Genomic DNA, 27,539 nt, shown 5'->3' with positions numbered 1-27,539 from the left:
TCCTCTTGTTATGAAGGCCAACATTCCATTGGCTTTCTTCACTGCCTGCTGTACCTGCATGCTTCCTTTCAGTGACTGATGCACTAGGACACCCAGATCACGTTGTACGTCCCCTTTTCCTAACTTGACACCATTCAGATAATAATCTGCCTTCCTATTCTTACCACCAAAGTGGATAACCTAACACTTATTCACATTAAACTGCATCTGCCAAGCATCCGCCCACTCACACAACCTGTCTAAGTCACCCTGCAACCTCATAGCATCTTCCTCACAGTTCACACTGCCACCCAGCTTTGTATTATCTGCAAATTTGCTAATGGTACTTTTAATCCCTTCATCCAAGTCATTGATGTATATTGTAAATAGCTGCGGTCCCAACACCGAGCCTTGCGGTACCCCACTAGTCACTGCCTGCCATTCTGAAAGGGACCCATTTATCCCCACTCTTTGCTTTCTGTCTGTCAACCAACTTTCTATCCATGTCAGTACCCTACCTCCAATACCATGTGTTCTAATTTTGCCCACCAATCTCCTATGTGGGACCTTGTCGAAGGCTTTCTGAAAGTCCAGGTACACCACATCCACCGGCTCTCCCCTGTCAATTTTCCTAGTTACATCCTCAAAAAATTCCCATGATTTCCCCTTCGTAAATCCATGCTGACTCGGAACGATCCTGTTACTGCTATCCAAATGCTCCGCAATTTCGTCTTTTATTATTGACTCCAGCATCTTCCCCACCACTGATGTCTTTTATTTCGTCTTTTATTATTGACTCCAGCATCTTCCCCATCACTGATTCCTCAGCAGAGGCCTTACCTTTGTTCCCCTCCGCCCCCACATCAACGAGTTCCACGTCCGCCATGACGTGGAGCTCTTCTTCCGCCGCCTCCGCCTCCGAGCCTTTTACCATGGCAAGGAGTCCCGACCCACCACTGATGACCCCTTCTCCCGTCTCCAACGGACCCCTCCACTTTTACCCCCCAGTATGGCCTACTACCCTCACTAGAACTTTTTATCTCAAACTGCCGGCGTGACATCAGCCGCCTCAAATTCTCCACTCCCCTGACTAACTCCAACCTCTCCCCTCCTGAACGTGCAGCCCTCCACTCACTCCGCAACAACCCGGACTTAATCATTAAACCCGCTGACAAGGGAGGGGCTGTGGTAGTCTGGCGTGCTGACCTCCACCGCACCGAGGCCAGACGACAACTATCAGACACCTCTTCCTACCTATCCCTGGACCATGACCCCACCGATAAACACCAGACCTTCATCAGCAGCACCATCACCGACCTCACCAACTCCGGCGATCTACCCCTCAGTGCCTCCAATCTCATAGTTCCCCAGCCCCGCACGGCCCGATTCTACCTCCTACCCAAAATTCACAAACACAACTGTCCCGGCAGACCCATTGTCTCTGCCTGCTCATGCCCCACCGAACTTATCTCTACCTATCTCGACTCCATCCTATCCCCCCTGGTTAAATCCCTCCCCACCTACGTCCAAGACACCTCACACGCTCTCCATCTCCTGGATAACTTCCGGTTCCCAGGCCCCCACTCCCTCATTTTCACCATGGATGTCCAGTCACTCTACACTTCCATCCCCCACAAGGATGGTCTTGAAGCCCTCCGTTTCTTCCTCGACCGTAGTACCAGCCAATCCCCATCGACCAACACTCTCCTCCGCCTAGCAGAGCTGGTTCTTACCCTCAACAACTTCTCCTTTGACTCCTCCCACTTCCTCCAAACCAGAGGCGTAGCTATGGGCACTCGCATGGGCCCTAGCTACGCCTGCCTCTTTGTCGGGTACGTCGAACAATCCCTGTTCCAGATGTACACTGGCCCCATCCCCGAACTCTACCTCCGCTACATCGACGACTGCATTGGTGCTACCTCTTGCACCCATGCAGAACTCACTGACTTCATACACTTCACCTCCAATTTCCATCCTGCCCTTAAATATACCTGGACCATCTCTGACATCTCCCTCCCATTTCTGGACCTCACCATCTCCATCACAGGAGAGAAACTAGTGACGGACATTTACTACAAGCCCACCGACTCGCACAGCTATCTGGACTACACTTCTTCCCACCCGGTCCCCTGCAAAAAGTCTATCCCCTACTCCCAATTCCTCCGTCTACGCCGCATCTGCGCCCGGGATGAGGTGTTTCACACTAGGGCTTCCGAGATGTCCTCGTTCTTCAGAAAACGGGGCTTCCCCTCCTCCATTATAGATGAGGCTCTCACTAGGGTCTCTTCTACATCCCGCAGCTCCGCTCTTGCTCCCCCTCCCCCCACTCGCAACAAGGACAGGATCCCCCTCGTTCTCACCTTCCACCCCACCAGCCAGCGGATCCAACATATCATCCACCAACATTTCCGTCACCTACAACAGGACCCCACCACTGGCCATATCTTCCCATCCCCTCCCCTCTCTGCGTTCCGCAGAGACCATTCCCTCCGCAACTCCCTGGTCCACTCGTCCCTTCCTACCCAAACCACCCCATCCCCGGGCACTTTCCCTTGCAACCGCACGAGATGCAACACCTGTCCCTTTACCTCCCCCCTCAACTCCATCAAAGGACCCAAGCAGTCTTTCCAGGTGAGACAGAGGTTCACCTGCACCTCCTCCAACCTCATCTATTGCATCCGCTGCTCTAGATGTCAACTTATTTATATCGGCGAAACCAAGCGCAGGCTCGGCGATCGCTTCGCTGAACACCTGCGCTCGGTCCGCATTAACGCAACTGATCTCCCGGTGGCCCAGCACTTTAACTCCCCCTCCCATTCCCAGTCTGACCTCTCTGTCATGGGCCTCGTCCAGTGCCAGAGTGAGGCACGCCGGAAATTGGAGGAACAGCACCTCATATTTCGCCTGGGCAGTCGACTTCTCCAACTTCAGATAGCTCCTCTGTCCCTCCCTTCCCCTCCTCCTTCCCAGATCTCCCTCTATCTTCCTGTCTCCACCTATATCCTTCCTTTGTCCCACCCCCGACATTAGTCTGAAGAAGGGTCTCGACCCGAAACGTCACCCATTCCTTCTCTCCCGAGATGCTGCCTGACCTGCTGAGTTACTCCAGCATTTTGTGAATAAACTGATGTCAGACTAACTGGTCTATAATTTCCCGTTTTCTCTCTCCCTCCTTTCTTGAAAAGTGGGATAACATTAGCTACCCTCCAATCCACAGGAACTGACCCGGAATCTATAGAACATTGGAAAATAATCACTAATGCTTCCACAATTTCTAGAGCCACCTCCTTAAGTACTCTGGGATGCAGACCATCAGGCCCTGGGGATTTATCAGCCTTGAGTCCCATCAGTCTACCCAACACCATTTCCTGCCTAATGTGGATTTCCTCCAGTTCCTCTGTCACCCTAGGATCTCTGGCCACTAGAACATCTGGGAGATTATTTGTATCCTCCTTAGTGTCCCGCTGAGTTACTCCAGCATTTTGTGTCTACGGTGTAAATCTGCAGTTCCTTCCTGCACATTAAGTTTAGTTGAGTTGATTGTCAAGTGTACTGAGGTACAGAGAAAAACTTTTGTTGCGCGCTAACCAGCCAGCGGAAAGACAATACAGAGATTACAATCGAGCCATTTAAGGGAATAACGTTTAGTGCAATGTAAAGCCAGCAAAGTCCGATCAAGGATAGTCCAACCCATTTCTGTTTCTGTTTTCCACTGCACAACCGCCAAAAGCTGGGCTATCTCGTGAGGGTCTCACTCGTGAGGGTCTCTACTGGTACTCCGTGGGTCACCAATGAGGTAGATAGAAATTCAGCACTGCTCTCTGGTTGTGGTAGGATGGTTCAGTTGCCTAATAACAGCCGGGAAGAAACTGTCCCTGCTATGAGACTGCAGGGTGACTTGGACAGGTTGGGTGAGTGGGCGGATGCATGGCAGATGCAGTTTAATGTGGATAAATGTGAGGTTATCCACTTTGGTGGCAAGAACAAGAAGGCAGATCATCATCTCAATGGTAGAAACAAAATGCTGGAGGAACTCAGCGGCTCAGGCAGCATCTCTGGAGAGAAGGAATGGGTGACGTTTCTGGTCGAGACCCTTTCTTCAGACATCATCTGGATGGTGTCAGATTAGGAAAAGAAGAGGTGCAACGAGACCTGGGTGTGCTTGTACATCAGTCACTGAAAGTAAACATGCAGGTACAGCAGGCAGTGTAGAAAACAAATGGCACGTTGGCCTTCATTGCGAGAGGATTTGAGTAAGGAGGTCCTACTGCAGTTGCACAGGGCCATAGTGAGACCACACCTGCAGTTTTGATCTCCTAATTTGTGGAAGGACATTCATGCTATTGAGGGAGTGCAGCGCAGGTTCACCAGGTTAATCCCAGGGATGGCGGGACTGACAAAAATATTCACTGACTTGACCTCCGCAGCCTCTCCACTTCCACTCTATCCAGGCCGCTCACTATTCTGTAAGTTTCAATGAGGTCCCCCCTTATCCTTCTAAACTCCAGCGAGTACAGGCCCAGTGCCGACAAACGCTCATAATAGGTTAACCCACTCATTCCTGGGATCGTTCTTGTAAACCTCTCCAGAGCCAGCACGTCCTTCCTCAGATATGGGGCCCAAAATTGCTCACAATACTCCAAATGCGGCCTGACCAGCGCCTTGTAGAGCCTCAGCATTACATCCCTGTTTTTGTATACAAGCCCTCTTGAAATAAATGCTAACATTGAGTTTGCTTTCTTAACTACCGATATGTACTCTATATACACTGATCAGCCAAAACATTATGACCTGATGAGCCAGAACATTATGCCCACCTGCCTAATATGCTGTTGGTCCTCCGTGTGCAGCCCCATACGCAGCAGGGTGCGATGCACTGTGTATTGTGACACATTCCTCCCGTGACCACCATTAACATTTTCTGTGACTTGTGCCACAGTCGACCTTCAGTCGGTTCGGACCAGATGGGATAGCCTTCGTTGCCCTCGCGCATCGATGAGCCTTGGGCGCCCAACACCCTGTCTGTCGCCGATTTGTGGTTTGTCCCTCCTCGGACCACTGTCGGTCGGTACTCACCACTGCTGACCGGGAGCACCCCACAAGCCTTGCCGTTTCACAGATGCTCTGACCCAGTCGTCTGGCCATAACAATTTGGCCCTTGTCAAAGTCGCTCAGGTCTTTACTCCTGCCCATTTCTCCTGCATCCAACACATCAACTTCAAGAACTGACTGTTCACTTGCTGCCTAATATATCCCACCCCTTGACAGGTGCCGTTGTAACAAGATAATCAATGTTATTCACTTCGCCTGTCAGTGGTCATAATGTTTTGGCTGATCGGTGTATGATGTCTTTCACCACATGTGCAGTACAACAGATAAGATATTGCTAACAGAAAGTTTATTTTTTGGATAAATTTACAAGTTGCTGACAACAGTCGCAATACAACAGGCAATCTTTGGCTATATTTATATTCTGCAGGCAGAGTTTATTTTGAAATGGAAACAAAGAAATGCAGGTGCTGGTTTATGCCAAAGATAAGACACAAAGTGCTGGAGTAACTCAGCGGGTCAGGCAGCATCTCTGGAGAGAAGGAATAGGTGACGTTTCTGGTTGAGGCAAGGGTTGCCAACTGTTCCATATTAGCCGGGACATCCCATATTTTGGGCTAAATTGGTTTGTCCCGTATCAGGCCCAGGGGGCGCTGTAGACTGGACGCTGTAGGCCCGGACGCTGTAGGCCCGGACACTGTAGGACCAGAGGCCGTTGTAGGCCCGGACAGTGTAGGCTAATGGAGTGTATTCGGGGAGCGGGGCCGAGTGTGTTCGCCTAATGGAGGTTGCGTAGCAACCCGCCTCCCGGCCCGGGCAGCCGCCGTTAGTGGAGCGGGAGCACGTGGCCGCGGGCTGGGTGAGGTCACGTGGGGCGCGGGGCAGTGACGTCACCTTTTGTCCCGTATTTGGGAGTGAGGAAGCTGGCAACCCCACAGGGAGGTTCCCTGATAGGCAGATTGTTAGCTAGTGACAGTGTGATCCCAAGGTCTGGAGAAGCCAAGGGTTCCAGGCAGCGGGCAGTCAGTCGATGGTCTCACTAGCCCCTACAGCTCTAACACTCTTTTAAATTCATCCAGTGAATCGGCCTCCACTGCCCTCTGTGGCAGAGAATTCCACAAATTCACAACTCTCTGGGTGAAAAGGTTTCTTCTCACCTCAGTTTTAAATGGCCTCCCCTTTATTTTTAGAGTGTATTGTACATAAAGTTGACAATATTTTAATCTGATAACCGTTTGATTGTAACTGCCAATGGTAGTCTTGATTTTGTTACTATTCTGCATTTGTGTTTATTTGAACAAAAGCATTTTGTATTTTAATAACTAGGTCTGAAGAAGGGTCTCGACCCAAAACGTCACCAATTCTCTTTTCCCAGAGATGCTGCCTGACCCGCTGAGTTACTCCAGCACGTTGTGTCTATCTGTAGTTTATTTTAACACAGATTTGTTCTGATAACCCAAGAGCTTCCAGTGAGAACAACACTGCACAGATTTTGGATTTGTTTTCTATGCATCGCGAGTAGGGTCGCCAACTGTCCCGTATTAGCCGGGACAAACCATATATTGGGCTAAATTGGTTGGTCCCGTACAGGGCCACCTTTGTCCCGTATTGGGCCCGGGGGGGGATGCTGTAGGCCCGGGGGCCGCTGTAGGCCCGGACACTGTAGGCCTGGACACTGTAGGCCCGGGGGCCGCTGTAGACCCGGACACTGTAGGCCCGGACACTATAGGCTTGGACACTGTAGGCCCGGAGGTTGCATAGCAACCCGCCTCCCGACCCGGGCGGCCGCCTTTGGTGGAGTGGGAGCAGGTGGCCGCTGGTTGGGAGGGGGGGGGGGGGGGGGGGGGGGGGGGGAGAGGGAGTGCAGGGTACTCACACAAGGTCCCCGGTGGGCCCGCGTGCAGGTCGGGCAGTGCCAGGGTTCACAGCGACTGCAGCACCTTCACGGTGTGGGGGAAATGCCGACCTGGTCAGAACATCACTGTGGCTGTGTGCACGAGTGTGAGCGTGAGTGTGAACATCAGTGTTAGTGTGCCTGTGAGCGAGTGTCAGTGTGCATGTGTGTGTGAGCGAGAGTGTCAGTGTGCATGTGTGGGAAGTGTGAGCACGAGAGTGTAGGCGTGCACGTGTGCATGAATGTAAGCATGAGTGTGCACAAGTGTCAGTGTGGGGGTGCGGGGGTGCTGCACTGTGGGGGGGGGGGTGTGAGCGTTGACGTGAACAGATATCCCCCCCCTCTAACTCCATCTTTGTTGGGCCGGGGCAGAGGGTGAAGCAAATGATTGGGGCGAGTGGTTTACCCTGAACTAATAGAGGACTGACCGCAACGGGGACTGTGGTCGGGGCAGCACAGCGGCGCAGCGGGTAGAGCTGCTGCCTCGCGCCACTGGAGACCGTGTGTGTGTGTGTGCGTGAACATGTGTGTGTGTCCATGAGTGTATGTGTATGTTTGTGCACTGTGTGCGTGTTTGTGTGTGTATATGTGCGTGCGTGTGTGTGCGAGTGTCTGAGCGTGTGTGTGTGGGGCTGTGTGTGAGTATGTGTGTAAGCGTGTGTGTGTGCACTGTGTGTGTGTGTATATGTGCGTGCGAGTTTGCTGTGTCTGAGCGTGTGTGTGTGGGGCTGTGTGTGTGTGTGCATGAGCGTGTGTCCATGTGTGTGCGAGTGTGTGCGCGTGGTGTGTGCCTGCCTGCATCTGTGTAAGTGTGAGTGTGTGGGTCTGTGTGTGTGTGCACTGTCTGTGTGCACTGTCTGTGTGTGTATATGTGCGTGCGTGTGTGTGCGAGTGTCTGAGCGTGTGCGGTTGTGTGTGTATATGCGTGAGCGTGTGTGTGTGTGTGCATGCCTGTGTATGTACGTGTGTGCGCGCGGTGTGTGTGTGTGCCTGTATCTGTGTATGTGTGAGGGGCTGTGTGTGTGAGTGTGTGTGTTTGTGTGTGCGCGCGGTGTGCGTGCGTGTAGTTTGCACATTCTCCCCGTGACAGCGTGGGTTTTCTCCAGGTGCTCCGGTTTCCTCCCACACTCCAAAGACGTGCGGTGCGGGTTTGCAGGTTAATCGGCTCCTCTGTAAATTGACCCCGGGTGTGTAGGGAGTGGATGAGAGAGTGGGATAGAATGGAGCGGGTGTGGACGGGTGGGTGGGCCGAAGGGCCTGGAGCAGGGGGGAGGGAGGGGAGGGGGTGGGGGTTAGCAGCGGATCTTCCTGATGTTCCTATGGATACGGCGGAGGTCCCGCTTGCTGCCCTGCCACCGCCTGACCAGGGTGAGGCGCCACCTGCCCTCGGTCCACAGCCGCCCCATCAGCAGGTAGGAGGTGGAGCGATCGAGCAGCTCGTTGCAGCTGCAGCCATCGCCGCCTCCGGTCCCGGTCCCGGCCCCGGCCAGCCACAGCTCGTCGGGCATCTCCGCTACCGCCGGTGCCAGCAGAGGCCGGCCCCTGCCCTCCAATGTCAGCCTGGCATCACTGTCAACGTATGTGATACCCTTCACCTTCACCTTCACCACTGCACGGGGTCGGGGGAAGAGAGAGAGGGGAGCAAGAGTCACACAGCGTGGAATCGGACCCTGATCTGCCCACATCGGCCAACATGTCCCATCTACACTGGTCCCTCCTGCCCACATTTGGCCCATATCCCACCAAACAGGTGCAGCGGGCAGTGAAGAAAGGCAATGGCATGTTGGCCTTCATTGCGAGAGTAATTTGAATTTAGGAGAAAGGAGGTCCTACTGCATAGAAACATAGAAAATAGGTGAAGGAGGAGGCCATTTGGCCCTTTGAGCCAGCACCGCCATTCACTGTGATCATGGCTGATCATCCACAATCAGTAACCCGTGCCTGCCTTCTCCCCATATCCCTTGATTCCGCTAGCCCCTAGAGCTCTATCTAACTCTCTTTTACATTCATCCAGTGAATCGGCCTCCACTGCCCTCTGTGGCAGTGAATTCCACAAATTCACAACTCTCTGGGTGAAAAAGCTTTTTCTCAATTTGATCAGTAGTTGTGTCAGGGAGAGGAATGTTCCCACTAGTGGGAGAGTCTAGGACCAGAGGGCACAACCTCAGAACTAAAGGACATTCCTTTAGCAAGTTGAGGAAGAATTCCTTTAGTCAGAGGGCAGTGAATCTGTGGAATTCATTGCCACAGACGGCTGTGGAGGCCAAGTCAGTGGATATCTTTAAGGCAGAGATGGATAGATTCTTGATTAGTGCGGGTGTCAGAGGTTATGTGGAGAGGGCAGGAGAATGGGGGTAGGAGGGAGAGATAGATCAGCCATGATTGAACGGTGGAGTAGACTTAATGGGCCGAATGGCCTAATTCTGCTCCCATGAACTTAGGAACAATAAAATTCTTACTTGCAGCGGAACAACAGAATATTTAAACACTCTGTAAATTAAATAATTTAAAAATGTTCAGTACACGTATTAGGGGCGGCACGGTGGCGCCGCGGTAGAGTTGCTGCCTCACAGCGCCAGAGACCCGGGTTGGATTCTGACTACGGGCGCTGTCTGCACGGAGTTTGTACGTTCTCCTTGCGACTGCGTGGGTTTTCTCCGGGTGCTCCGGTTTCCTCCCACACTCCAAAGATGTGCAGGTTTGTAGGTTAATTGACTTCAGTAAATTGTCACTGGCGTGTGTAGGATAGTGTTAGTGGGGTGTGGACTTGATGGGCCGAAGGGCCTGTTTCCACACTGTATCTCCAAACTAAACTATATACATAAACACACCCACACATATATATATATACATACACGCACACTTACATACACCGATGAGCCAAAACATTATGACCTGATGAGCCAAAACATCATGACCACCTGCCTAACATGCTGTTGGTCCTCCGTGTGCAGCCCCATACGCAGCAGGGTGCGATGCACTGTGTATTGTGACACATTCCTCCCGTGACCACCATTAAAATTTTCTGTGACTTGTGCCACAGTCGACCTTCTGTCGGTTCGGACCAGACGGGATAGCCTTTGTTGCCCTCGTGCATCGATGAACCTTGGGCGCCCAACACCCTGTCTGTCGCCGGTTTGTGGTTTGTCCCTCCTCGGACCACTGTCGGTCGGTACTCACCACTGCTGACCGGGAGCACCCCACAAGCCTTGCCGTTTCAGAGATGCTCTGACCCAGTCGTCTGGCCATAACAATTTGGCCCTTGTCAAAGTCGCTCAAGTCTTTACTCCTGCCCATTTCTCCTGCATCCAACACGTCAACTTCAAGAACTGACTGTTCATTTGCTGCCTAATATATCCCATCCCTTGAAAGGTGCCATTGTAACAAGATAATCAATGTTATTCACTTCGCCTGTCAGTGGTCATAATGTTTTGGCTGATCGGTGTATATATACACATACACACACACACAAACACACACATATACATACACATACGTACATACACACACACACATACATATATATATACGCACAAACACTTACGTACATACACACACATATATATATGCACACACACTTACATATATATACACACACATATGCATGCACACACACTTACATACATACACAGACACATATATGCACGCACACACACTTACATACATGCACATGCATATACATGCACACACGCACTTACATACATGCACGAGCAAATAAACAATAATAGTGCAAAAGGACAAAACCAATGCAAAAAATAAACAAAAAAGTGACAAATTAAGAGTGGTCACAGTGATACAGCGGGGAAACAGGCCCTTCGGCCCAACTCACTCCTGCCGACCAAGATGCCCCATCTACACTAGTCCTACCTGCCCGCGTTTGGCCCATTTACCTTCTAAACCTGTCCTATCCATTACCTGTCTAAATGTTGTGATAGTCAATAGCTGTCTCACTAGTCTGTTCATCTAAATTGGACTGCTTCCAACCCGTCACTCTATCCTCCCTTGCAAAGCTTGTCTCCGCTATGAAACCTGCAACCTGCCCCCTTGATCCTGCCCCCACTGCCCTTCTGAAGGATGTCATTGCAATAGCCGGTCCCAGCATCCTCTCTATTATCAACAGTTCTCTGGCAACTGGCACTGTTCCAACCAGTTTCAAGCACGCGGTGGTCCAGCCCCTATTGAAAAAACCTAACCTAGACCCCACCTTGCCTAGCAACTACAGACCCATTTCGAAACTGCCATTCCTGTCAAAAGTCCTTGAAAAGGCAATTCTAAACCAATTAGTGCCCTACCTGCACCAATACACCATCCTGGAAAGTTTCCAGTCAGGTTTCAGAGCCCACCACAGCACAGAGTCTGCCTTGTTGAAGGTACACAACAACCTGCTTCTCGCCATCGACACCGGCGACTGTGCAATCCTGCTCCTTCTCGACCTCAGCGCAGCGTTCGATACAGTGGACCACACCATCCTTATTGACCGTCTCCGGTACACGGTTGGCATTGATGGCACTGCCCTGAGCTGGTTCGCTTCGTACCTCAAAGATAGGAGTTTCGCCATCAACATAGGCAGTTATTCCTCTGCTCCAGCTAGCCTCTCCTGCGGAGTTCCACAAGGCTCCATCCTAGGCCCCATTCTCTTCTCTCTATACATGCTCCCCCTTGGCCAAATCATTCAAAGGCACGGCATTTCTTTCCACTGCTATGCCGATGACACTCAGCTTTACCTCCCCTGAAACCCAACAACCAGTCAAATTTAAACAGCCTCTTACACTGCCTTGAGGACATAAAATGTTGGATGGCACAGAACTTCTTCCAATTAAATGAGAGCAAGTCTGAGGTCATCCTATTCGGCCCCCCCCCGACTCCATCAAATCGATAACAGGCAGTCTTGGAAGTCTTGGAAGTCTATCCTGCCTAGTCAAACCGCATGTCAAAAACCTCGGCATGATATTTGACTCTGCATTAAAATTTGATAAGCAAGTCAACGCTGTGGTAAAAGCCAGCTTTTTCCAACTTCGAACCATAGCTAAAATCAAACCTTTCCTCCAATTCGACGACACAGAAAAAATCATTCACGCTTTCATTTCCTCCCGCCTAGACTACTGCAACTCCCTATGCACTGGGATCAGCCAATCTTCCCTGTCCCGCCTGCAACTGGTCCAAAACGCCGCAGCGAGACTCCTGACGGGTACCCGTAAAAGGGACCACATCACCCCGATTCTGGCCTCTCTCCACTGGCTCCCTGTACAGTACAGAATCAACTTCAAGCTCCTCCTATTCACGTATAAAGCCCTAAATGGACATTCCCCCCCCACATCAAAAATCTTCTAACCCCCCTCTCTAACTCCAGGTCCCTCAGGTCGGCCGACTTGGGGCTACTCACTATCCCGCGGTCTAGGCTTAAGCTCAGGGGTGACCGCGCTTTTGCGGTTGCAGCTCCTAGACTGTGGAACAGCATCCCTCTCCCCATCAGAACTGCCCCCTCCATCGACTCCTTTAAGTCCAGGCTCAAAACCTATTTCTACTCCCTAGCGTTTGAGGCTCATTGAGGAGGCGCTGTGAACTGTTTGCGTGCTACTGTATGTTTCATTTTTTTCCTTAGTACCTAATCAGATGTACAGCACTTTGGTCAACGTGGGTTGTTTTTAAATGTGCTATACAAATAAAATTGACTTGACTTGACTTGACAATAGACAATAGCTGCAGGAGTAGGCCATTCAGCCCTTTGAGCCAGCACCGCCATTCAATGCGATCATGGCTGATCACTCTCAATCAGTACCCCATTCCTGCCTTCTCCCCATACCCCCTCACTCCCGCTATCCTTAAGAGCTCTATCCAGCTCTCTCTTGAAAGCATCCAACGAACTGGCCTCCACTGCCTTCTGAGGCAGAGAATTCCACACCTTCACCACTCTCTGACTGAAAAAGTTCTTCCTCATCTCCGTTCTAAATGGCCTACCCCTTATTCTTAAACTGTGGCCCCTTGTTCTGGACTCCCCCAACATTGGGAACATGTTTCCTGCCTCTAATGTGTCCAATCCCCTAATTATCTTATATGTTTCAATAAGATCCCCCCTCATCCTTCTAAATTCCAGTGTATACAAGCCTAATTGCTCCAGCCTTTCAACATACGACAGTCCCGCCATTCCGGGAATTAACCTGGTGAACCTACGCTGCACGCCCTCAATAGCAAGAATATCCTTCCTCAAATTTGGAGACCAAAACTGCACACAGTACTCCACGTGCGGTCTCACCAGGGCCCGGTACAACTGCAGAAGGACCTCTTTGCTCCTATACTCAACTCCTCTTGTTATGAAGGCCAACATTCCATTGGCTTTCTTCACTGCCTGCTGTACCTGCATGCTTCCTTTCAGTGACTGATGCACTAGGACACCCAGATCTCGTTGAACATCCCTTCTTCCTAACTTGACACCATTCAGATAATAATCTGCCTTTCTATTCTTACTTCCAAAGTGAATAACCTCACACTTATCTACATTAAACTGCATCTGCCATGTATCCGCCCACTCACACAACCTGTCCAAGTCACCCTGCAGCCTTATTGCATCTTCCTCACAATTCACACTACCCCCCAGCTTAGTATCATCTGCTTTAACTACCTCCTCTGGCAGCTTGTTCCATACACCCACCGCCCTCTGTGTGAATCAAAGTGTTTACACTTCACATTTCACAGAGTGCTGGAGTAACTTAACGGGTCAGGCAGCATCTGTGGAGAACATGGATAGGTGACGTTTCACAGAGTGCTGGAGTAACTCAGCGGGTCAGGCAGCATCTGTGGAGAACATGGATAGGTGACGTTTCACAGAGTGCTGGAGTAACTCAGCGGGTCAGGCAGCTTCTCTGGAGAACATGGATAGGCGGCGTTTCGGGTCGACACCCTTCTTCAGAATGAAACTCCACACTGACAGACAAAACCAGAGGTCATGATAAAACCCAGATATCTGGAGCAGGGACACATCATGGAACTGCCCTGATTAATTGTAGATTAATCTACATTATCCACATTAATTGTCGATAAATCATCCATTCTGGAAATGTTGTACCTCCCATTTTAACTCATTGCTCTGTGGTGGCTGGACCTCAGTTGCTGGACTTCAGGGTCCAGAATTTCTCTCTCTCTCTACAGTCATAGAATCATACAGCACAGAAACAGGCCCTTCGGTCCAACTTACCCATTAGAAACATAGAAGATAGGTGCAGGACGAGGCTATCCGGCCCCTCAAGCCAGCACCGCCATTCATGGCTGATCATCCAAATTCAGTACCCTCTTCCTGCCTTCTTCCCATATCCCTCGATTCCGTTAGCCCCAAGAGCTGTATCTAACTCTCTCTTGAAAACATCCAGTGAAATGGCCTCCACTGCCTTCTGTGGCAGAGAATTCCACAGATTCACATCTCTCTGGTTAGATAGAGCTCTAGGGGCTAGCGGAATCAAGAGATATGGGGAGAAGGCAGGCACGGGTTACTGATTGTAGACGATCAGCCAAGATCACAATGAATGGCAGTGCAGGCTCGAAGGGCCAAATGGCCTCCTCCTGCACCTATTTTCTACGTATCCATGTACCATGTATCCATGTACCTGTCCAAATATCTTTTACACGTGATAGTACTTGCCTCAACCATCTCCTCCAGCACCTTGTTCTGTACATCCATCAACCCACTGTGTGACAAAGTAGCCCCTCAGGTTCCTATTAAATCGTTCGTTCTTGAATCCCCTACATTGGGTAAACTCAGTGGGTCAGGTAGCATCTCTGGAGAGAAGGAATGGGTGACATTTCGGGTCGAGTCTGAAGAAGGGTCTCGACCCGAAACGTCACCCATTCCTTCTCTCCAGAGATGCTGCGTGACCCGCTGAGTTACTCCAGCACTTTGTGTCTACCATCACGAGGGATATGGATTTGTACAGGCAGAGGAGATGAGGTTATCTTGACATTATGGTCAGCACGGACATTGTGGGCCGAAAGGCATTTTAGTTCAGTTTGGTTTAGTTTAGAGATACAGCGCGGAAAAAGGCCCTTCGGCCCACCGGGTCCGCGCCGACCAGCGATCCCCGCACACTAACACTATCCTACACACACTAGGGAGAATTTTTACATTTACCGAGCCAATTAACCTACAAACCTGCATGTCTTTGGAGTGTGGGAGGAAACCGAAGATCTCGGAGAAAACCCACGCAGGTCACGGGGAGAACGTACAAACTCCATACAGACAGCGCCCGTAGTCGGGATCGAACCCGGGTCTCCAGCGCTGCATTCACTGTAAGGCGGCAACTCTACCGCCACGCCACGTGCTATACTGTTCTATGTTCTATTATCAGAATGATCAGCCATGATCACATTGAATGGTGGTGCTGGCTCGAAGGGCCGAATGGCCTCCTCCTGCACCTATTGTCTATTTTCTAAATGGTGGGGGGGTGAGACAGGGGCCAGAAGAGAAATGAGGATGTTTCCACGAGTGGGAGAGACCAGGACTAGAGGTCATAGCCTCAGAATTAAAGGATGTTCCTTTCGGAAGGAGATGAATCTGCGGAATTCTTTGCCACAGAGGGCTGTGGAGGCCACAAGTCAGTGGATATGTTTAAGGCAGACATAAATAGATTCATGATTAGTACGGGTGTCAGGGGTTATGGGGAGAAGGCAGGAGAATGGGGTTAGGGGGGAGAGATAGATCAGCCATGATTGAATGGCGGAGTAGACTTGATGGTCCGAATGGCCTAATTCTGCTACCACTTATGATCTGAATCTTACCGAAGTCGTTTTTGCAGTATTGTGCGAGGATGGCCTTCTCCACCTCTCCCTCCGAGATGCAAGCTTCACACACCTTCAACTCTGAAATACAAAAGACGGCCGGTAATATATTCAATTATAATTCATTCCTCAAGTGCATAGTTGTTCATAGATCCTGTTCATAGAACATAGAGCAGTACATAAGGGGTTGCCAACTTCCCCACTCCCAAATAAGGGACAAAAGGTGACGTCACCGCCCCGTGGCCCACATGACCTCACCCAGCCAGCGGCCACGTGCTCCCGCTCCACCAATGGCAGCCGCCCGGGCCGGGAGGCCAGTTGCCACGCAACCTCCAATAGGTGGCGCCCGGGCCTCCGGGCCTACACTGTCCCCCGGGCCTACAGTATCCGGGCCTACGGCACCCCCCTGGGCCTACAGTGTCCAGGCCTACAGTGTCCGGGCCTACAGCGCCCCCCGGGCCTAATACAGGACAAGGGCGGTCCCGTACGGGACAAACCAATTTAGCCCAAAATACGGGATGTCCCGGCTAATACGGGACAGTTGGCGACCCTAACAGTACATCACACAAACAGGCCCTTCAGCCCACAATAGTTTAATTTAGTTTGTCGTCACGTGTACCGAGGTACAGTGAAAAGCTTTTTGTTGCGTGCTAACCAGTCAGCGGAAAGACAACACATGATTACAATCGAGCCGTCCACAGTGTAGATACACGATAAGGGAATAACGTTTAGTGCAAGGTAAAGTCAAGTCAAGTCTGATTAAAGATAGTCCGAGGGTCTCCAATGAGGTAGATGGGAGGTCAGGACCGCTCTCTAGTTGGTGAGAGGACGGTTCAGTTGCCTGATAACAGCTGGGGAAAAACTGTCCCTGAATCTGGAGGTGTGCGTTTTCACACTTCTGTACCTCTTGCCCTGATGGGAGAGGGGAGAAGAGGGAGTGACCGGGGTGAGACTGGGCCTTGATTATGCTGCTAGCCTTGCCGAGGCAGCGTGAAGTGTAGATGGAGTCATTGGAAGGAAGGTTCATAGAACAACACACGAAAATCTGTAATGTGGAAGCACCCGGAGAAAACCCACGCAGGTCAAGGGGAGAACGTACAAACTCCGTACGGACAGCGCCCGTAGTCGGGATCGAACCCGGGTCTCTGGCGCTGCGAGGCAGCAACTCTACCGCTGCGCCACTGTGCCACCATTTTATCTGTGCCAAACACGATGCCGTATTAAACTAATCTCCTCTGCCTACACGTGATCCATACCTCTCTATTCCCTGCATATCCACGTGCCTATCTAAAACTGTAAACATGGCACGGTGGCGCAGCGGTAGAGTTGCTGCCTCACGGCGCCAGAGACCCGGGTTCGATCCCGACTACGGGCGCTGTCCGTACGGAGTTTGTACGTTCTCCCCGTGACCTGCGTGGGTTTTCTCCGAGATCTTCGGTTTCCTCCCACACTCCAAAGACGTGCGGGTTTGTAGGTTAATTGTCTTGTTGTATGTGTAAATTGTCCCTAGTGTGTGTGTGTGGCATCGTGTTAATGTGCGGGGATCGCTGGTCGGCGTGGACTCGATGGGCCGAAGAGCCTGTTTCAGCGCTGTGTCACTAAACTATACAAAACAAAACAAAACAAAACGAGGGGTTACACAGTTTAAAAATAAGGGGTAGGCCATTTAGGACTGAGATGAGGAAAAACTTTTCCACCCAGAGAGTTGCGAACCTGTGGAATTCTCTGCCACAGAAGGCAGTGGAGGCCAATTCACTGGATGAATTCAAGAGAAAGAGTTAGATTTAGCTCTTAAGGCTAACGGAATCAAGGGATATGGGGAGAAAGCAGGAACGGGGTACTGATTATGGATGATCAGCCATGATCACAGTGAATAGCGGTTGAATGACCTCCTCCTGCACCAAATGCTGGAGTAACTCAGCAGGTCAGGCAGCATCTGGGAGAGAGGGAATGGGTGACGTTTCGGGTCGAGGCCCTTCTTCAGACTGATATGATGGTTGCTGGTGGAGGTGTCCATGGGGAGGATTCTGACCTGGTGTTTGGGAGAGGCGCAGGGGCCTGACGCCTGTAACAGCGAGATCTCACTCACTCTTGGGCACGTCGGCCCGACACGAGACTGCAGAATGCAACTAATTGGTTGTAAAACTCTCGCGGGGCACCCAGCGAGTCTGAGACAGAGCTGCTCTTTCAGCAGTTCCCAGTCTCGACCTGCCAGTCAATGGGGTCTGTGTTGGCCGAGACACTGGGCTGTTTTACTGGCAAACTCAGTGCCAGAGAATTCACAATCAGCTCCAAGCAGGGTTTCCAAAACCCCCGACTCAATTTTATAAAAATACGGTCTCAATAAAACTGCAGTTAAAGCTGCCAATTTTTTTTTACAAACCCCCAAGGGTTTCGCTGACATTTGTTGGGAGAAGGAAAGGTAGTTATTGCCAGGCTCCTACGCACAGCGATTCCTTGTGGGCCAAGCCTTGCTGGAGGTACCGCCACTCACAGCCTCCCCCACCCCCCAAACACCCGGCACGGGGGGGAGAGAGGGGGGAGAGAGCACCTTCTCCAATCTCTGTTCCCTCTGTCTCTTTACACAGCGCGGAAACAGGCCCTTCAGCCCACCGAGTCCACGCCAACCAGCAATCACCCCGCACGCACACACTAACTAACACACTGACACACATTCTCACTAACACACTAACACACACTCTCACTAACACACACACACTAACACACACTTTAACTAGCACACTAACACACACTCTCACTAACACACTGACACACACACTTTAACTAACACACACACACACTCACTAACACACACACACTTTAACTAACACACACTAACACACTGACACACACATTCTCACTAACACACACACACACACTAACACACACACACTTTAACTAACACTCACACACTCTCACTGACATACACACACACACTCATTCTAACACACCCACTCTAACACACACTAACACACTCATACTAACACTCACTCTAACACTCTAAACACACACTCTAACACACACTCACTCTAACACACTCATACTAACACACTCATACTAACACACACTCTAACACATTGATAAACACTTTAACTAACACACTCACTCTAACACACACTCTAACACACATACACTTTAACTAACACACTAACACACACTCTCACTAACACACTGACACACACACACTTTAACTAACACACTAACACACACTCTCACTAACACACTAACACACCGACACACACACTATAACACACTAACACACTCTCACTAACACACACACACACACACTAACACACTGACACACACATTTTAACTAACACACTAACACACACTCTCACTAACACACACACACTGACACACACACTTTAACTAACACACTAACACACACTCACTCTAACACACACTCTAACACACTGATAAACACGCTTTAACTAACACACTAATACACACTCACTCTAACACACACACTCTAACACATACACGCTAACACACACACACTTGAGTCTGAAGATGGGTCTCGGCCCGAAACGTCACCCATTCCTTCTCTCCTGAGATGCTGCCTGACCCGCTGAGTTACTCCAGCATTTTGTGAATAAATTCCTTCGATTTGTACCAGCATCTGCAGTTATTTTCTTACACACTAAACACACTCTGATACACACACTTTAACAAACACACTAACACATACTCACACTAACACCGACTCTAACACATTCTAACATACAATCTAACACACACATACACACACTAACACACTGACAGACACACTTTAACTAACACACTAACACCCACTCACACTAACACACACACATTCATACACACACACACTCTAACACACATACATTCTAACACACACACACTCTACCACACACACTCTAACACACACTCTAACGCACACTCTAACACACACACTCTAACACACACTCTAACACACACACTCTAACACACACACTCTAACGCACGCACTGACGCACGCACTCTGACGCACGCACTCTGACGCACGCACTCTAACACACGCACTCTAACACACGCACTCTAACACACACACTCTAACACACACACTCTAACACACACACTCTAACACACACACTCTAACACACACACTCTAACACACACACTCTAACACACACACTCTAACACACACACTCTAACACACACACTCACGGGACAATTTATAATTTTTACAGAAGCCAATTAATGTGCAGAAAGGAACTGCAGATGCGGGTTTACACTGAAGACAAACACAAAGGGCTGGAGTAACTCAGCGGGTCAGGCAGCATCTCTGGAGAGAAGGAACAGGTGACGTTTCAGGTCTGAAGGGTTTCAACTCGAAACATCACCCATTCCGTCTATCCAGGGATGCTGCCTGTCCCGTTGAGTTACTCCAGCATTTTGTATCTGTCTTCAACCGTCACGCCTGTACGTCTTTGGAGATCCCGACTACGGGTGCTGTCTGTACGGAGTTTGTACGTTCTCCCCGTTACTGCGTGGGTTTTCTCCCACACTCCAAAGACGTGCAGGTTTGTGTGTGGTGATCGCCGTGGTTGTGTGTTAGTGTGCGGGGATCGTTTGGTCGGCGCGGACTCGGTGGGCCGAAGGGCCTGTTTCCGCGCTGTATCTCTAAACTAAACTAAACTAAAGAAGTAGAGAACCAGGGACCACAGTCTAAGAATAAAGGGGAGGCCATTTAAAACTGAGGTGAGAAGAAATTTTTTCACCCAGAGAGTTGTGAATTTGTGGAATTCTCTGCCACAGAGGGCAGTGGAGGCAAATTCACTGGATGTATTTAAAAGACAGTTAGTTAGAGCTCTAGGGGCTAGTGGAATCGAGGGATATGGGGAGAAGGCAGGCACGGGTTACTGATTGTGGATGATCAGCCATGATCACAATGAATGGCGGTGCTGGCTCGAAGGGCCAAATGGCCTCCTCCTGCACCTATTTTCTATGTTTCTATGTTTCTAAGTATGTAGGAAAAAAACTGCAGAAGCTGGTTTAAATCGAAGGTAGACACAAAATGCTGGAGAAACTCAGCGGGTCAGGCAGCATCTTGGGACGAGACCCTTCTTCAGTCTGAAGAAGGGTCTCGACCTGAAACGTCACCCATTCCTTCTCTCCCGAGATGCTGCCTGTCCCGCTGAGTTATTCCAACATTTTGTGTCTAAACTAAAGAATGATTGGATGTGTGTAGCCCGAGGCTAAACTAGATGGAATTCAAAGCTGGAACAGAACATTCTGGAAATACTGAACAACAGGCGGCCCCAGGGAAAGAGAAACAGTGAACATTCTCTCCACGTTTCATAACCCCTGGCACATTGGCCTTCATCAGTCAGGGGATCGAGTATAGAAGTTGGGACATCAGGTTACAGTTGCATAAGATGTTGGCAAGGCCGCACTTAGAGCATTGTGTTCGGTTTTGGTCACCCTGATGTCAGAAGGGTGTCGTTAAAGAGTGGACTGAGAGTGTCTGGAAAGACTGCAGACAAAACATAGAAAAGGCCATTACGCCCTTCGAGCCAGCACCGCCATTCAATATGTGTAGGAAAATAACTGCATATGCTGGTACAAATCGTAGGTACAAAATGCTGGAGTAACTCAGCAGGTCAGGCAGCATCTCAGGAGAGAAGGAATGGGTGACGATTCGGGTCGAGACCCTTCAGTCTGAAGAATGGTCTCGACTCGAAACGTCCCCCATTCCTTCTCTCCTGAGATGCTGCCTGACCTGCTGAGTTACTCCAGCATTTTGTGAATAAATACCGCCATTCAATATGATCATGGCCGATCAGTACCCCGTTCCTGCTTTCTCCACATGTCCCTTGATTCCGTTAGCCCGAAGAGCTAAATCTAACTCTATCTTGAAAACATCCAGTGAATCGGCCTCCACTGCCTTCTGTGGCAGAGAATTCCACAGATTCACAACTCTCTGGGTGAAGAAGTTTTTCCTCATCTCAGTCCTCGAAGATTTTGTTTAGTTTAGTTTAGTTTATAGATACAGCGCGGAAACAGGCCCTTCGGCCCACCGGGTCCGCGCCGACCAGCAATCCCCGCACACTAACACTATCCTACACACACACACAAGGGATAATTTACATTTATACCAACCCAATTAACCTACAAACCTGTACGTCTTTGGAGTGTGGGGAGAAACCGAAGATCTCGGAGAAAACCCACGCAGGTCACGGGGAGAACGTACAAACTCCGTACAGACAGCACCCGCTGCATTCACTTTGAGGCAGCAACTCTACCGCTGCGCCACCGTGCCATATGAGGATGTTGCCAGGACTCGAGGGTCTGAGCTATAGGGAGAGGTTGGGGGCAGGCTAGGACTTTATTCCTTGGAGTGCAGGAGGCGGAGGGGTGATCTTATAGAGGTGTATAAAATCATGAGGGTAAACGATAGGGTGAATGCACAGAGTCTCTTACCCAGAGTAGGGACACCAAGAAATACAGAGGCCTTATGAAATAAGATGAGGCGAAAAAGATTGGGAGGAAAATTTTGGGTGTATGGAACGAGCTGCTTGAGGAAGTAGTTGAGGCAGATACTATGACAACTTTTAAGAAACATTTAGACAGGTCGCGGGGCTTGGGTCGGCCCGCTGCGAACCTTTCACCGTCCGGCACCGCCTGGAGAGGCCGCGGGATTTTCTCCGCCCGGCGGGGGCTTCAATGTCGGGAGCCCTGACCGCCCCGACATGGCAACTTCAACAGCCTGACCGCGGGAGAAGACGGCAGGGGAAGAGAAAATACATTCTGGCCTTCCATCACAGTGAGGAGGTGACTGGAGGAGACTCACTGTGATGGATGTTTTGGTTTGTGATTGTGTGTGTGTGTTGTTGCTTATTTTTATTGCTCTTATTGTTGGACTGTGGGTGACGGAATTATGTCCAGAAGACTTGTTTTTTTGGATGACAATAAAGGCTATTCTGATTCTGCTAGGTACATGGATAGGACGGGTTAAGAGGAATATATATTAGCCCGAGTGGAGTTGGGTCCAAATCTCTCTTGACCGCCATTCCACCTTCTTCCAGTCCCTCCTCTTCTGCTCCACTCTCCCGCCCCTCATTGGCCGCCGCTCCCGTTACTCGGGCAGCCCCCGCCCCCGGCGACCATCTTGGGCAAGTGGAAAAGGGATTCATTAAAGTTTAAAATGTCAATAACTTTCTAAATTATAAGACCAATTTGCAAGGAAACTTGCTATTTCTACACGCGGGACAAAGGTGAGTAAGGTGGGCATGAGGACTCGTGCATCTTAGGCCGAAGGGCCTGTTTCCACGCTGTGTCTCTAATATCCCTTCTGCTATCAGGCTTCTGGGGCCTGTTTCCGCGCTGTATCTCTAAACTAAACTAAAATTGAAACCCAGCAGGCTCCGTGTGAAAATTACCCATCAGGTTCCCGGTCGGTGGGGGGTGGGGCGGAGGGGGCAGTGGAGTGCGATGGGCGGTAATAATCTTATCGAAACGTATAAGATTATTAAGGGGTTGGACACCTTAGAGGCAGGAAACACGTTCCCAATGTTGGGGGAGTCCAGAACAAGGGCCCACACAGTTTAAGAATAAGGGGTCGGCCATTTAGAACGGAGATGAGGAAAAACTTTTTCAGTCAGAGAGTTGTGAATCTGTGGAATTCTCTGCCTCAGAAGGCAGTGGAAGTCAATTCTCCGAATGCATTCAAGAGAGAGCTGGATAGAGCTCTTAAGGATAGCGGAGTCAGGGGGTATGGGGAGAAGGCAGGAACGGGGTACTGATTGAGGATGATCAGCAATGATCACATTGAATGGTGGTGCTGGCTCGAAGGGCCGAATGGCCTCCTCCTGCACCTATTGTCTATTGTCTGTTGTCTATTGTCTGTTGTCTATTGTCTATTGTCTGTTGTCTCTTGCCTTACCTTGGTGCTGGGCCGTGTCTTCGGCGGAGTTGGCGGCCGGGATGCACAGATCGTTGTCGGTGGGGAAGCGGTCGCAGCCCAGCATGTCGGGCCAGGGGAAGCCGAAGGCCAGCATGACCGGGGCACAGCCGTCCCTCACGTCGCGGCACAGCGAGCGGCAGGGCCGAATGGCCTCGCGCACCTCGCTCAGGCAGACGGGGGCGAAGAGGGAGCAGAGGAACTTGCGGGTGTCGGCGTGGCACTGCTTGCTGAGCAGGGGCACCCAGGAGGCTGCCTGCTGCACCACCTCCCTCATGGAGTCGTGGCCCAGCAGGTTGGGCAGGCGCATCTGGCTGTAGCCCACCCCGTGGCACAGGGCCATGGTGTGCGGGATGGCCTTGCACTGGCTGCGGCCCACATCCGGGAACGCCGGCGAGGCCGAGGCTGGAGCCGGGAGCGCGCACAGCAGGAGAGCGGCCAGCAGCAAGGGGGCCGGCCCTGAGATGCCTCCCCCTGCCCACCCTGTCGGGGAAGGCAAACCCTGCCGCACCATGGCCTCCCCCACCCCCACCCCAAACACAACGAGGCGCTGGGGCTGGAGAGGACTAGACCGGCCTACTGCGGGGCCTTCAACTTGGACCAAGTCTTCAGCTGAGGAGACGCCAACTACTTTAGTTCCAGGTCAACGGAGGTCTCCGTCCCTCAGAAGCAACCTCGATCTCCGATTCCGGAACGTTCCTCTAGGCTGTCATCAGCGGCGATTCACATCCAGGCGACTTCCCTCCGCATCCCACCTGCGATTGGAGAGGGGAGACACTGGTTACCACTGACACAGAGAGCCTGTACGTAGAGAGGGCCCGTACGCAGAGAGGGCCCATACACGCACAGAGGGCCCGCACACGCACACAGGGCCCCTACACACACAGGGCCCCTACACACACACAGGGCCCGCACACACACAGGGCCCGCACACACAGGGTCCGTACACGCACAGGGCACGTACACGCACAGAGCCCGCACACACAGGGCCCGCACACACACACAGGGCCCTACATACACAGGGCCCCTACACACACAGGGCCCCTACACACACAGGGCCCGCACACACACACAGGGCCCCTACACACACAGGGCCCGCACACACACAGGGCCCCTACACACACAGGGCCCGCACACACACAGGGCCCGCACACACACAGGGCCCGCACACGCACAGGGCACGTACACGCACAGAGCCCGTACACACCGAAGGTATCACAAAATGCTGGAGTAACTCAGCGGGTCAGGCAGCATCTCTGGAGAGAAGGAATGGGTGACGTTTCGGGTCGAGACCCTACTTCAGACTGACCTACAGTCTTTCCAATCTTTCCTCATATGACAGTTCCTCCATCCCAGGGATCAATCTCATGAACCTACGCTGCACTGCCTCAATAGCAAGGACGTCCTTCCTCTAATTAGGAAGCCAAAACTGCCCCAAATACTCCAGATGTGGTCTCACCAGGGCCCTATACAACTGCAGAAGGACCTCTTTGCTCTTGTACTCAAATCCTCCCGTTATGAAGGCCAACATGCCATTAGCTTTCTTCACTGCCTGCTGTACCTGCACGTTTACGTTCAGTGACTGGTGTACAAGGACACCCAGATCTCGTTGCACTTCACCTCCCCGGGGGGGGGGGGGGGGGGGTCCCGGTGGTGCAGCGGTAGAGTTGCTGCCTTACAGCGAATGCAGTGCCGGAGGCTCAGGTTCGATCCCGACTACGGGCGCTGTCTGTACGGAGTTTGCACGTTCTCCCCGTGACCTGCGTGGGTTTTCTCCAAGATCTTCGGTTTCCTCCCACACTCCAAAGACGTGCAGGTTTGTAGGTTAATTGGCTTGGTAAATGTACAAAATTCTCCCTAGTGTGTGTAGGATAGTGTTAGTGTGCGGGGATCGCTGGTCGGCACGGACCCGGTGGGCCGAAGGGCCTGTTTCCGTGCTGTATCTCTAAAATCTACCTAATCTGACACCATTGAGATAATAATCTGCCCTTGTTTTTGCCGCCAAAGTGGATAACCTCACATTTATCTACATTATACTGCATCTGCCACGCATCTGCCCACTCACTCAACCTGTCCAAGTCACCCTGCAACCTCCTAACATCCCCTTCGCAGTTCACACTGCCACCCAGCTTTGTGTCATCCGCAAACTTGCCAGTGTCACTTCCAGCAACGATTTCCGCGTAGCAGCGCGTTCTGCCCCGGCGAACTCTCATCACGAAAGAGCCCGTGACTGTCGCCGTCGGCCTCGGATTCCTCCAGCCAAGCGTTCCGCTCCACGCTGACGGTACTCACCTCACCCGTCGGATCGAAGCGCAGAACTGCGCCAAGTGCTAAGAAATCAGCTCCAGCAGATTTACAACTCCCTGACTGGAAAAAAAATTCCCTCATCTCCGTTCTAAATGGCCTACCCCCTTATTCTTAAACTGTGGCCCCTGGTTCTGGCCCCTGGTCCCCAACATTGGGAACATGTTTCCTGCCTCTAACGTGTCCACCCCCTTAATAATCTTATATGTTTCGATAAGATCCCCTCTCATCCTTCTAAATTCCAGGGACAGTTTCTTCCCGGCTGTTATCAGGCAACTGAACCGTCCTCTCACCAACTAGAGAGCGGTCCTCAGCTACCAACTACCTCATTGGAGACCCTCGCACTATCTTTAATCAGACTTTACTGGACTTTCTCTTGCACTAAATGTTATTCCCTTTACCATGTGTCTGTACACTGTGGACGGCTCGATTGTAATCATGTAGAGTCTTTCTGCTGACTGGTTAGCACGCAACAAAAAAACTTTTCACTGTACCTCGGTAAACATGGCAATAAACTAAACTGTTCCTTTCCCTCCCCCTCGACCATCCACGGACCCAGACAGTCTTTCCAGGAGAGGCAGAGGTTCACCTGCACCTCCTCCAACCTCATCAACTGTATCCGCTGTTCCAGATGTCAACTTCTCTACATCGGCGAGACCAAGCGCAGCCTCGGCGATCGTTTCGCTCAACACCTCCGCTCAGTCCGCCTTAACCAACCTGATCTCCCGGTGGCTCAGCACTTTCAACTCCCCCTCCCACTCCCAGTCTGACCTTTCTGTCCTGGGCCTCCTCCATTGTCAGAGTGAGGCCCAGCGCAAATTGAAGGAACAGCACCTCATATTTCGCTTGGGCAGTTTACACCCCAGTGATATGAACATTGACTTCTCTAAGTTCAGATAGTCCCTGTTTACCCTCTCTATCCCCTGCCCCCCTTCCCATTTCTCCTCCCCAGTCTTCCTGTCTCCGACTACATCCTATCTCTGTCCCGCCTCCTCCCTGACATCAGTCTGAAGAAGGGTCTCGACCCGAAACGTCACCCATTCCTTCTCTCCCGAGATGCTGCCTGTCCCGCTGAGTTACTCCAGCATTTTGCGCCTACCTTCGATTTAAACTGAGCTCAATGCTGGGGTTGGACACAGAGTGAAGCTCCCTCTTCACCGCCCCGTCACACACTACCAGGTTAAACGCAGTAAATCTCCGTCTACAACAGTCCCATCAAACAGTCTGTGTCCGAGACACCAAACATCAGGGAGACAAAGGCAGGGCAGTAAAGTCAGTGACGGACGGACAAAGAGAGAGACAGAGGCTGGGAGAAGAAAGGGACCAACAGGAGGGAGAGACAGACAGTGAAAGCTGATAACAGTGAGACAGCAGGAGCTCCAGAGACCAGAGCTGTCACAGAGGGGGGGGAACTGAGACCAGGCAACCCCACCAAGGTGCAGGGGGAAGGAGAGAGAGAAATCAGGAGAGGCAGGAAGAGGGGAGGGGGGAGAGATAGAGGGAGGGAGAGATAGGGGGGAGGGGGAGATAGAGGGAGGGAGAGAGAGAGGGAGGGAGAGATAGAGGGAGGGAGAGAGAGAGGGAGGGAGAGATAGAGGGAGGGAGAAATAGAGGGAGGGGAGAGATAGAGGGAGGGAGAGATAGAGG

At 51.3% G+C, this 27,539-nt stretch overlaps 1 protein-coding gene across 1 annotated transcript; it reads right to left on the bottom strand.

The window, feature by feature from the left end:
- Window positions 1-5,393: 5,393 nt before the first annotated feature.
- sfrp2l (secreted frizzled-related protein 2 like) lies at window positions 5,394-24,340 on the bottom strand. Its single transcript, XM_078401960.1, has 3 exons — window positions 23,571-24,340; window positions 15,689-15,769; window positions 5,394-8,531 (listed from the first exon to the last, which is right to left on the bottom strand). Exons 1-3 carry the CDS (start codon window positions 24,100-24,102, stop codon window positions 8,215-8,217), a joined length of 930 nt encoding a protein of 309 aa, XP_078258086.1. The 5' UTR covers window positions 24,103-24,340; the 3' UTR covers window positions 5,394-8,214.
- Window positions 24,341-27,539: the final 3,199 nt, after the last annotated feature.

Source organism: Rhinoraja longicauda, chromosome 7 (genome assembly GCF_053455715.1).
Source record: "Rhinoraja longicauda isolate Sanriku21f chromosome 7, sRhiLon1.1, whole genome shotgun sequence".
Lineage (NCBI taxonomy): Eukaryota > Metazoa > Chordata > Chondrichthyes > Rajiformes > Arhynchobatidae > Rhinoraja > Rhinoraja longicauda.
Note: the sequence above shows the minus strand (reverse complement) of the source record. Positions and strands in the feature narration are given on the sequence as shown.

Excerpts from the sequence above, each read along its gene's own strand:
- sfrp2l (XM_078401960.1), bottom strand. The coding sequence starts at position 24,102 with ATGGTGCGGCAGGGTTTGCCTTCCCCGACAGGGTGGGCAGGGGGAGGC. Across the intron at positions 15,770-23,570 it reads AGACACGGCCCAGCACCAAG|AGTTGAAGGTGTGTGAAGCT; the intron begins GTAAGGCAAGAG and ends TTTGTATTTCAG. Across the intron at positions 8,532-15,688 it reads ATACTGCAAAAACGACTTCG|TGGTGAAGGTGAAGGTGAAG; the intron begins GTAAGATTCAGA and ends GACCCCGTGCAG.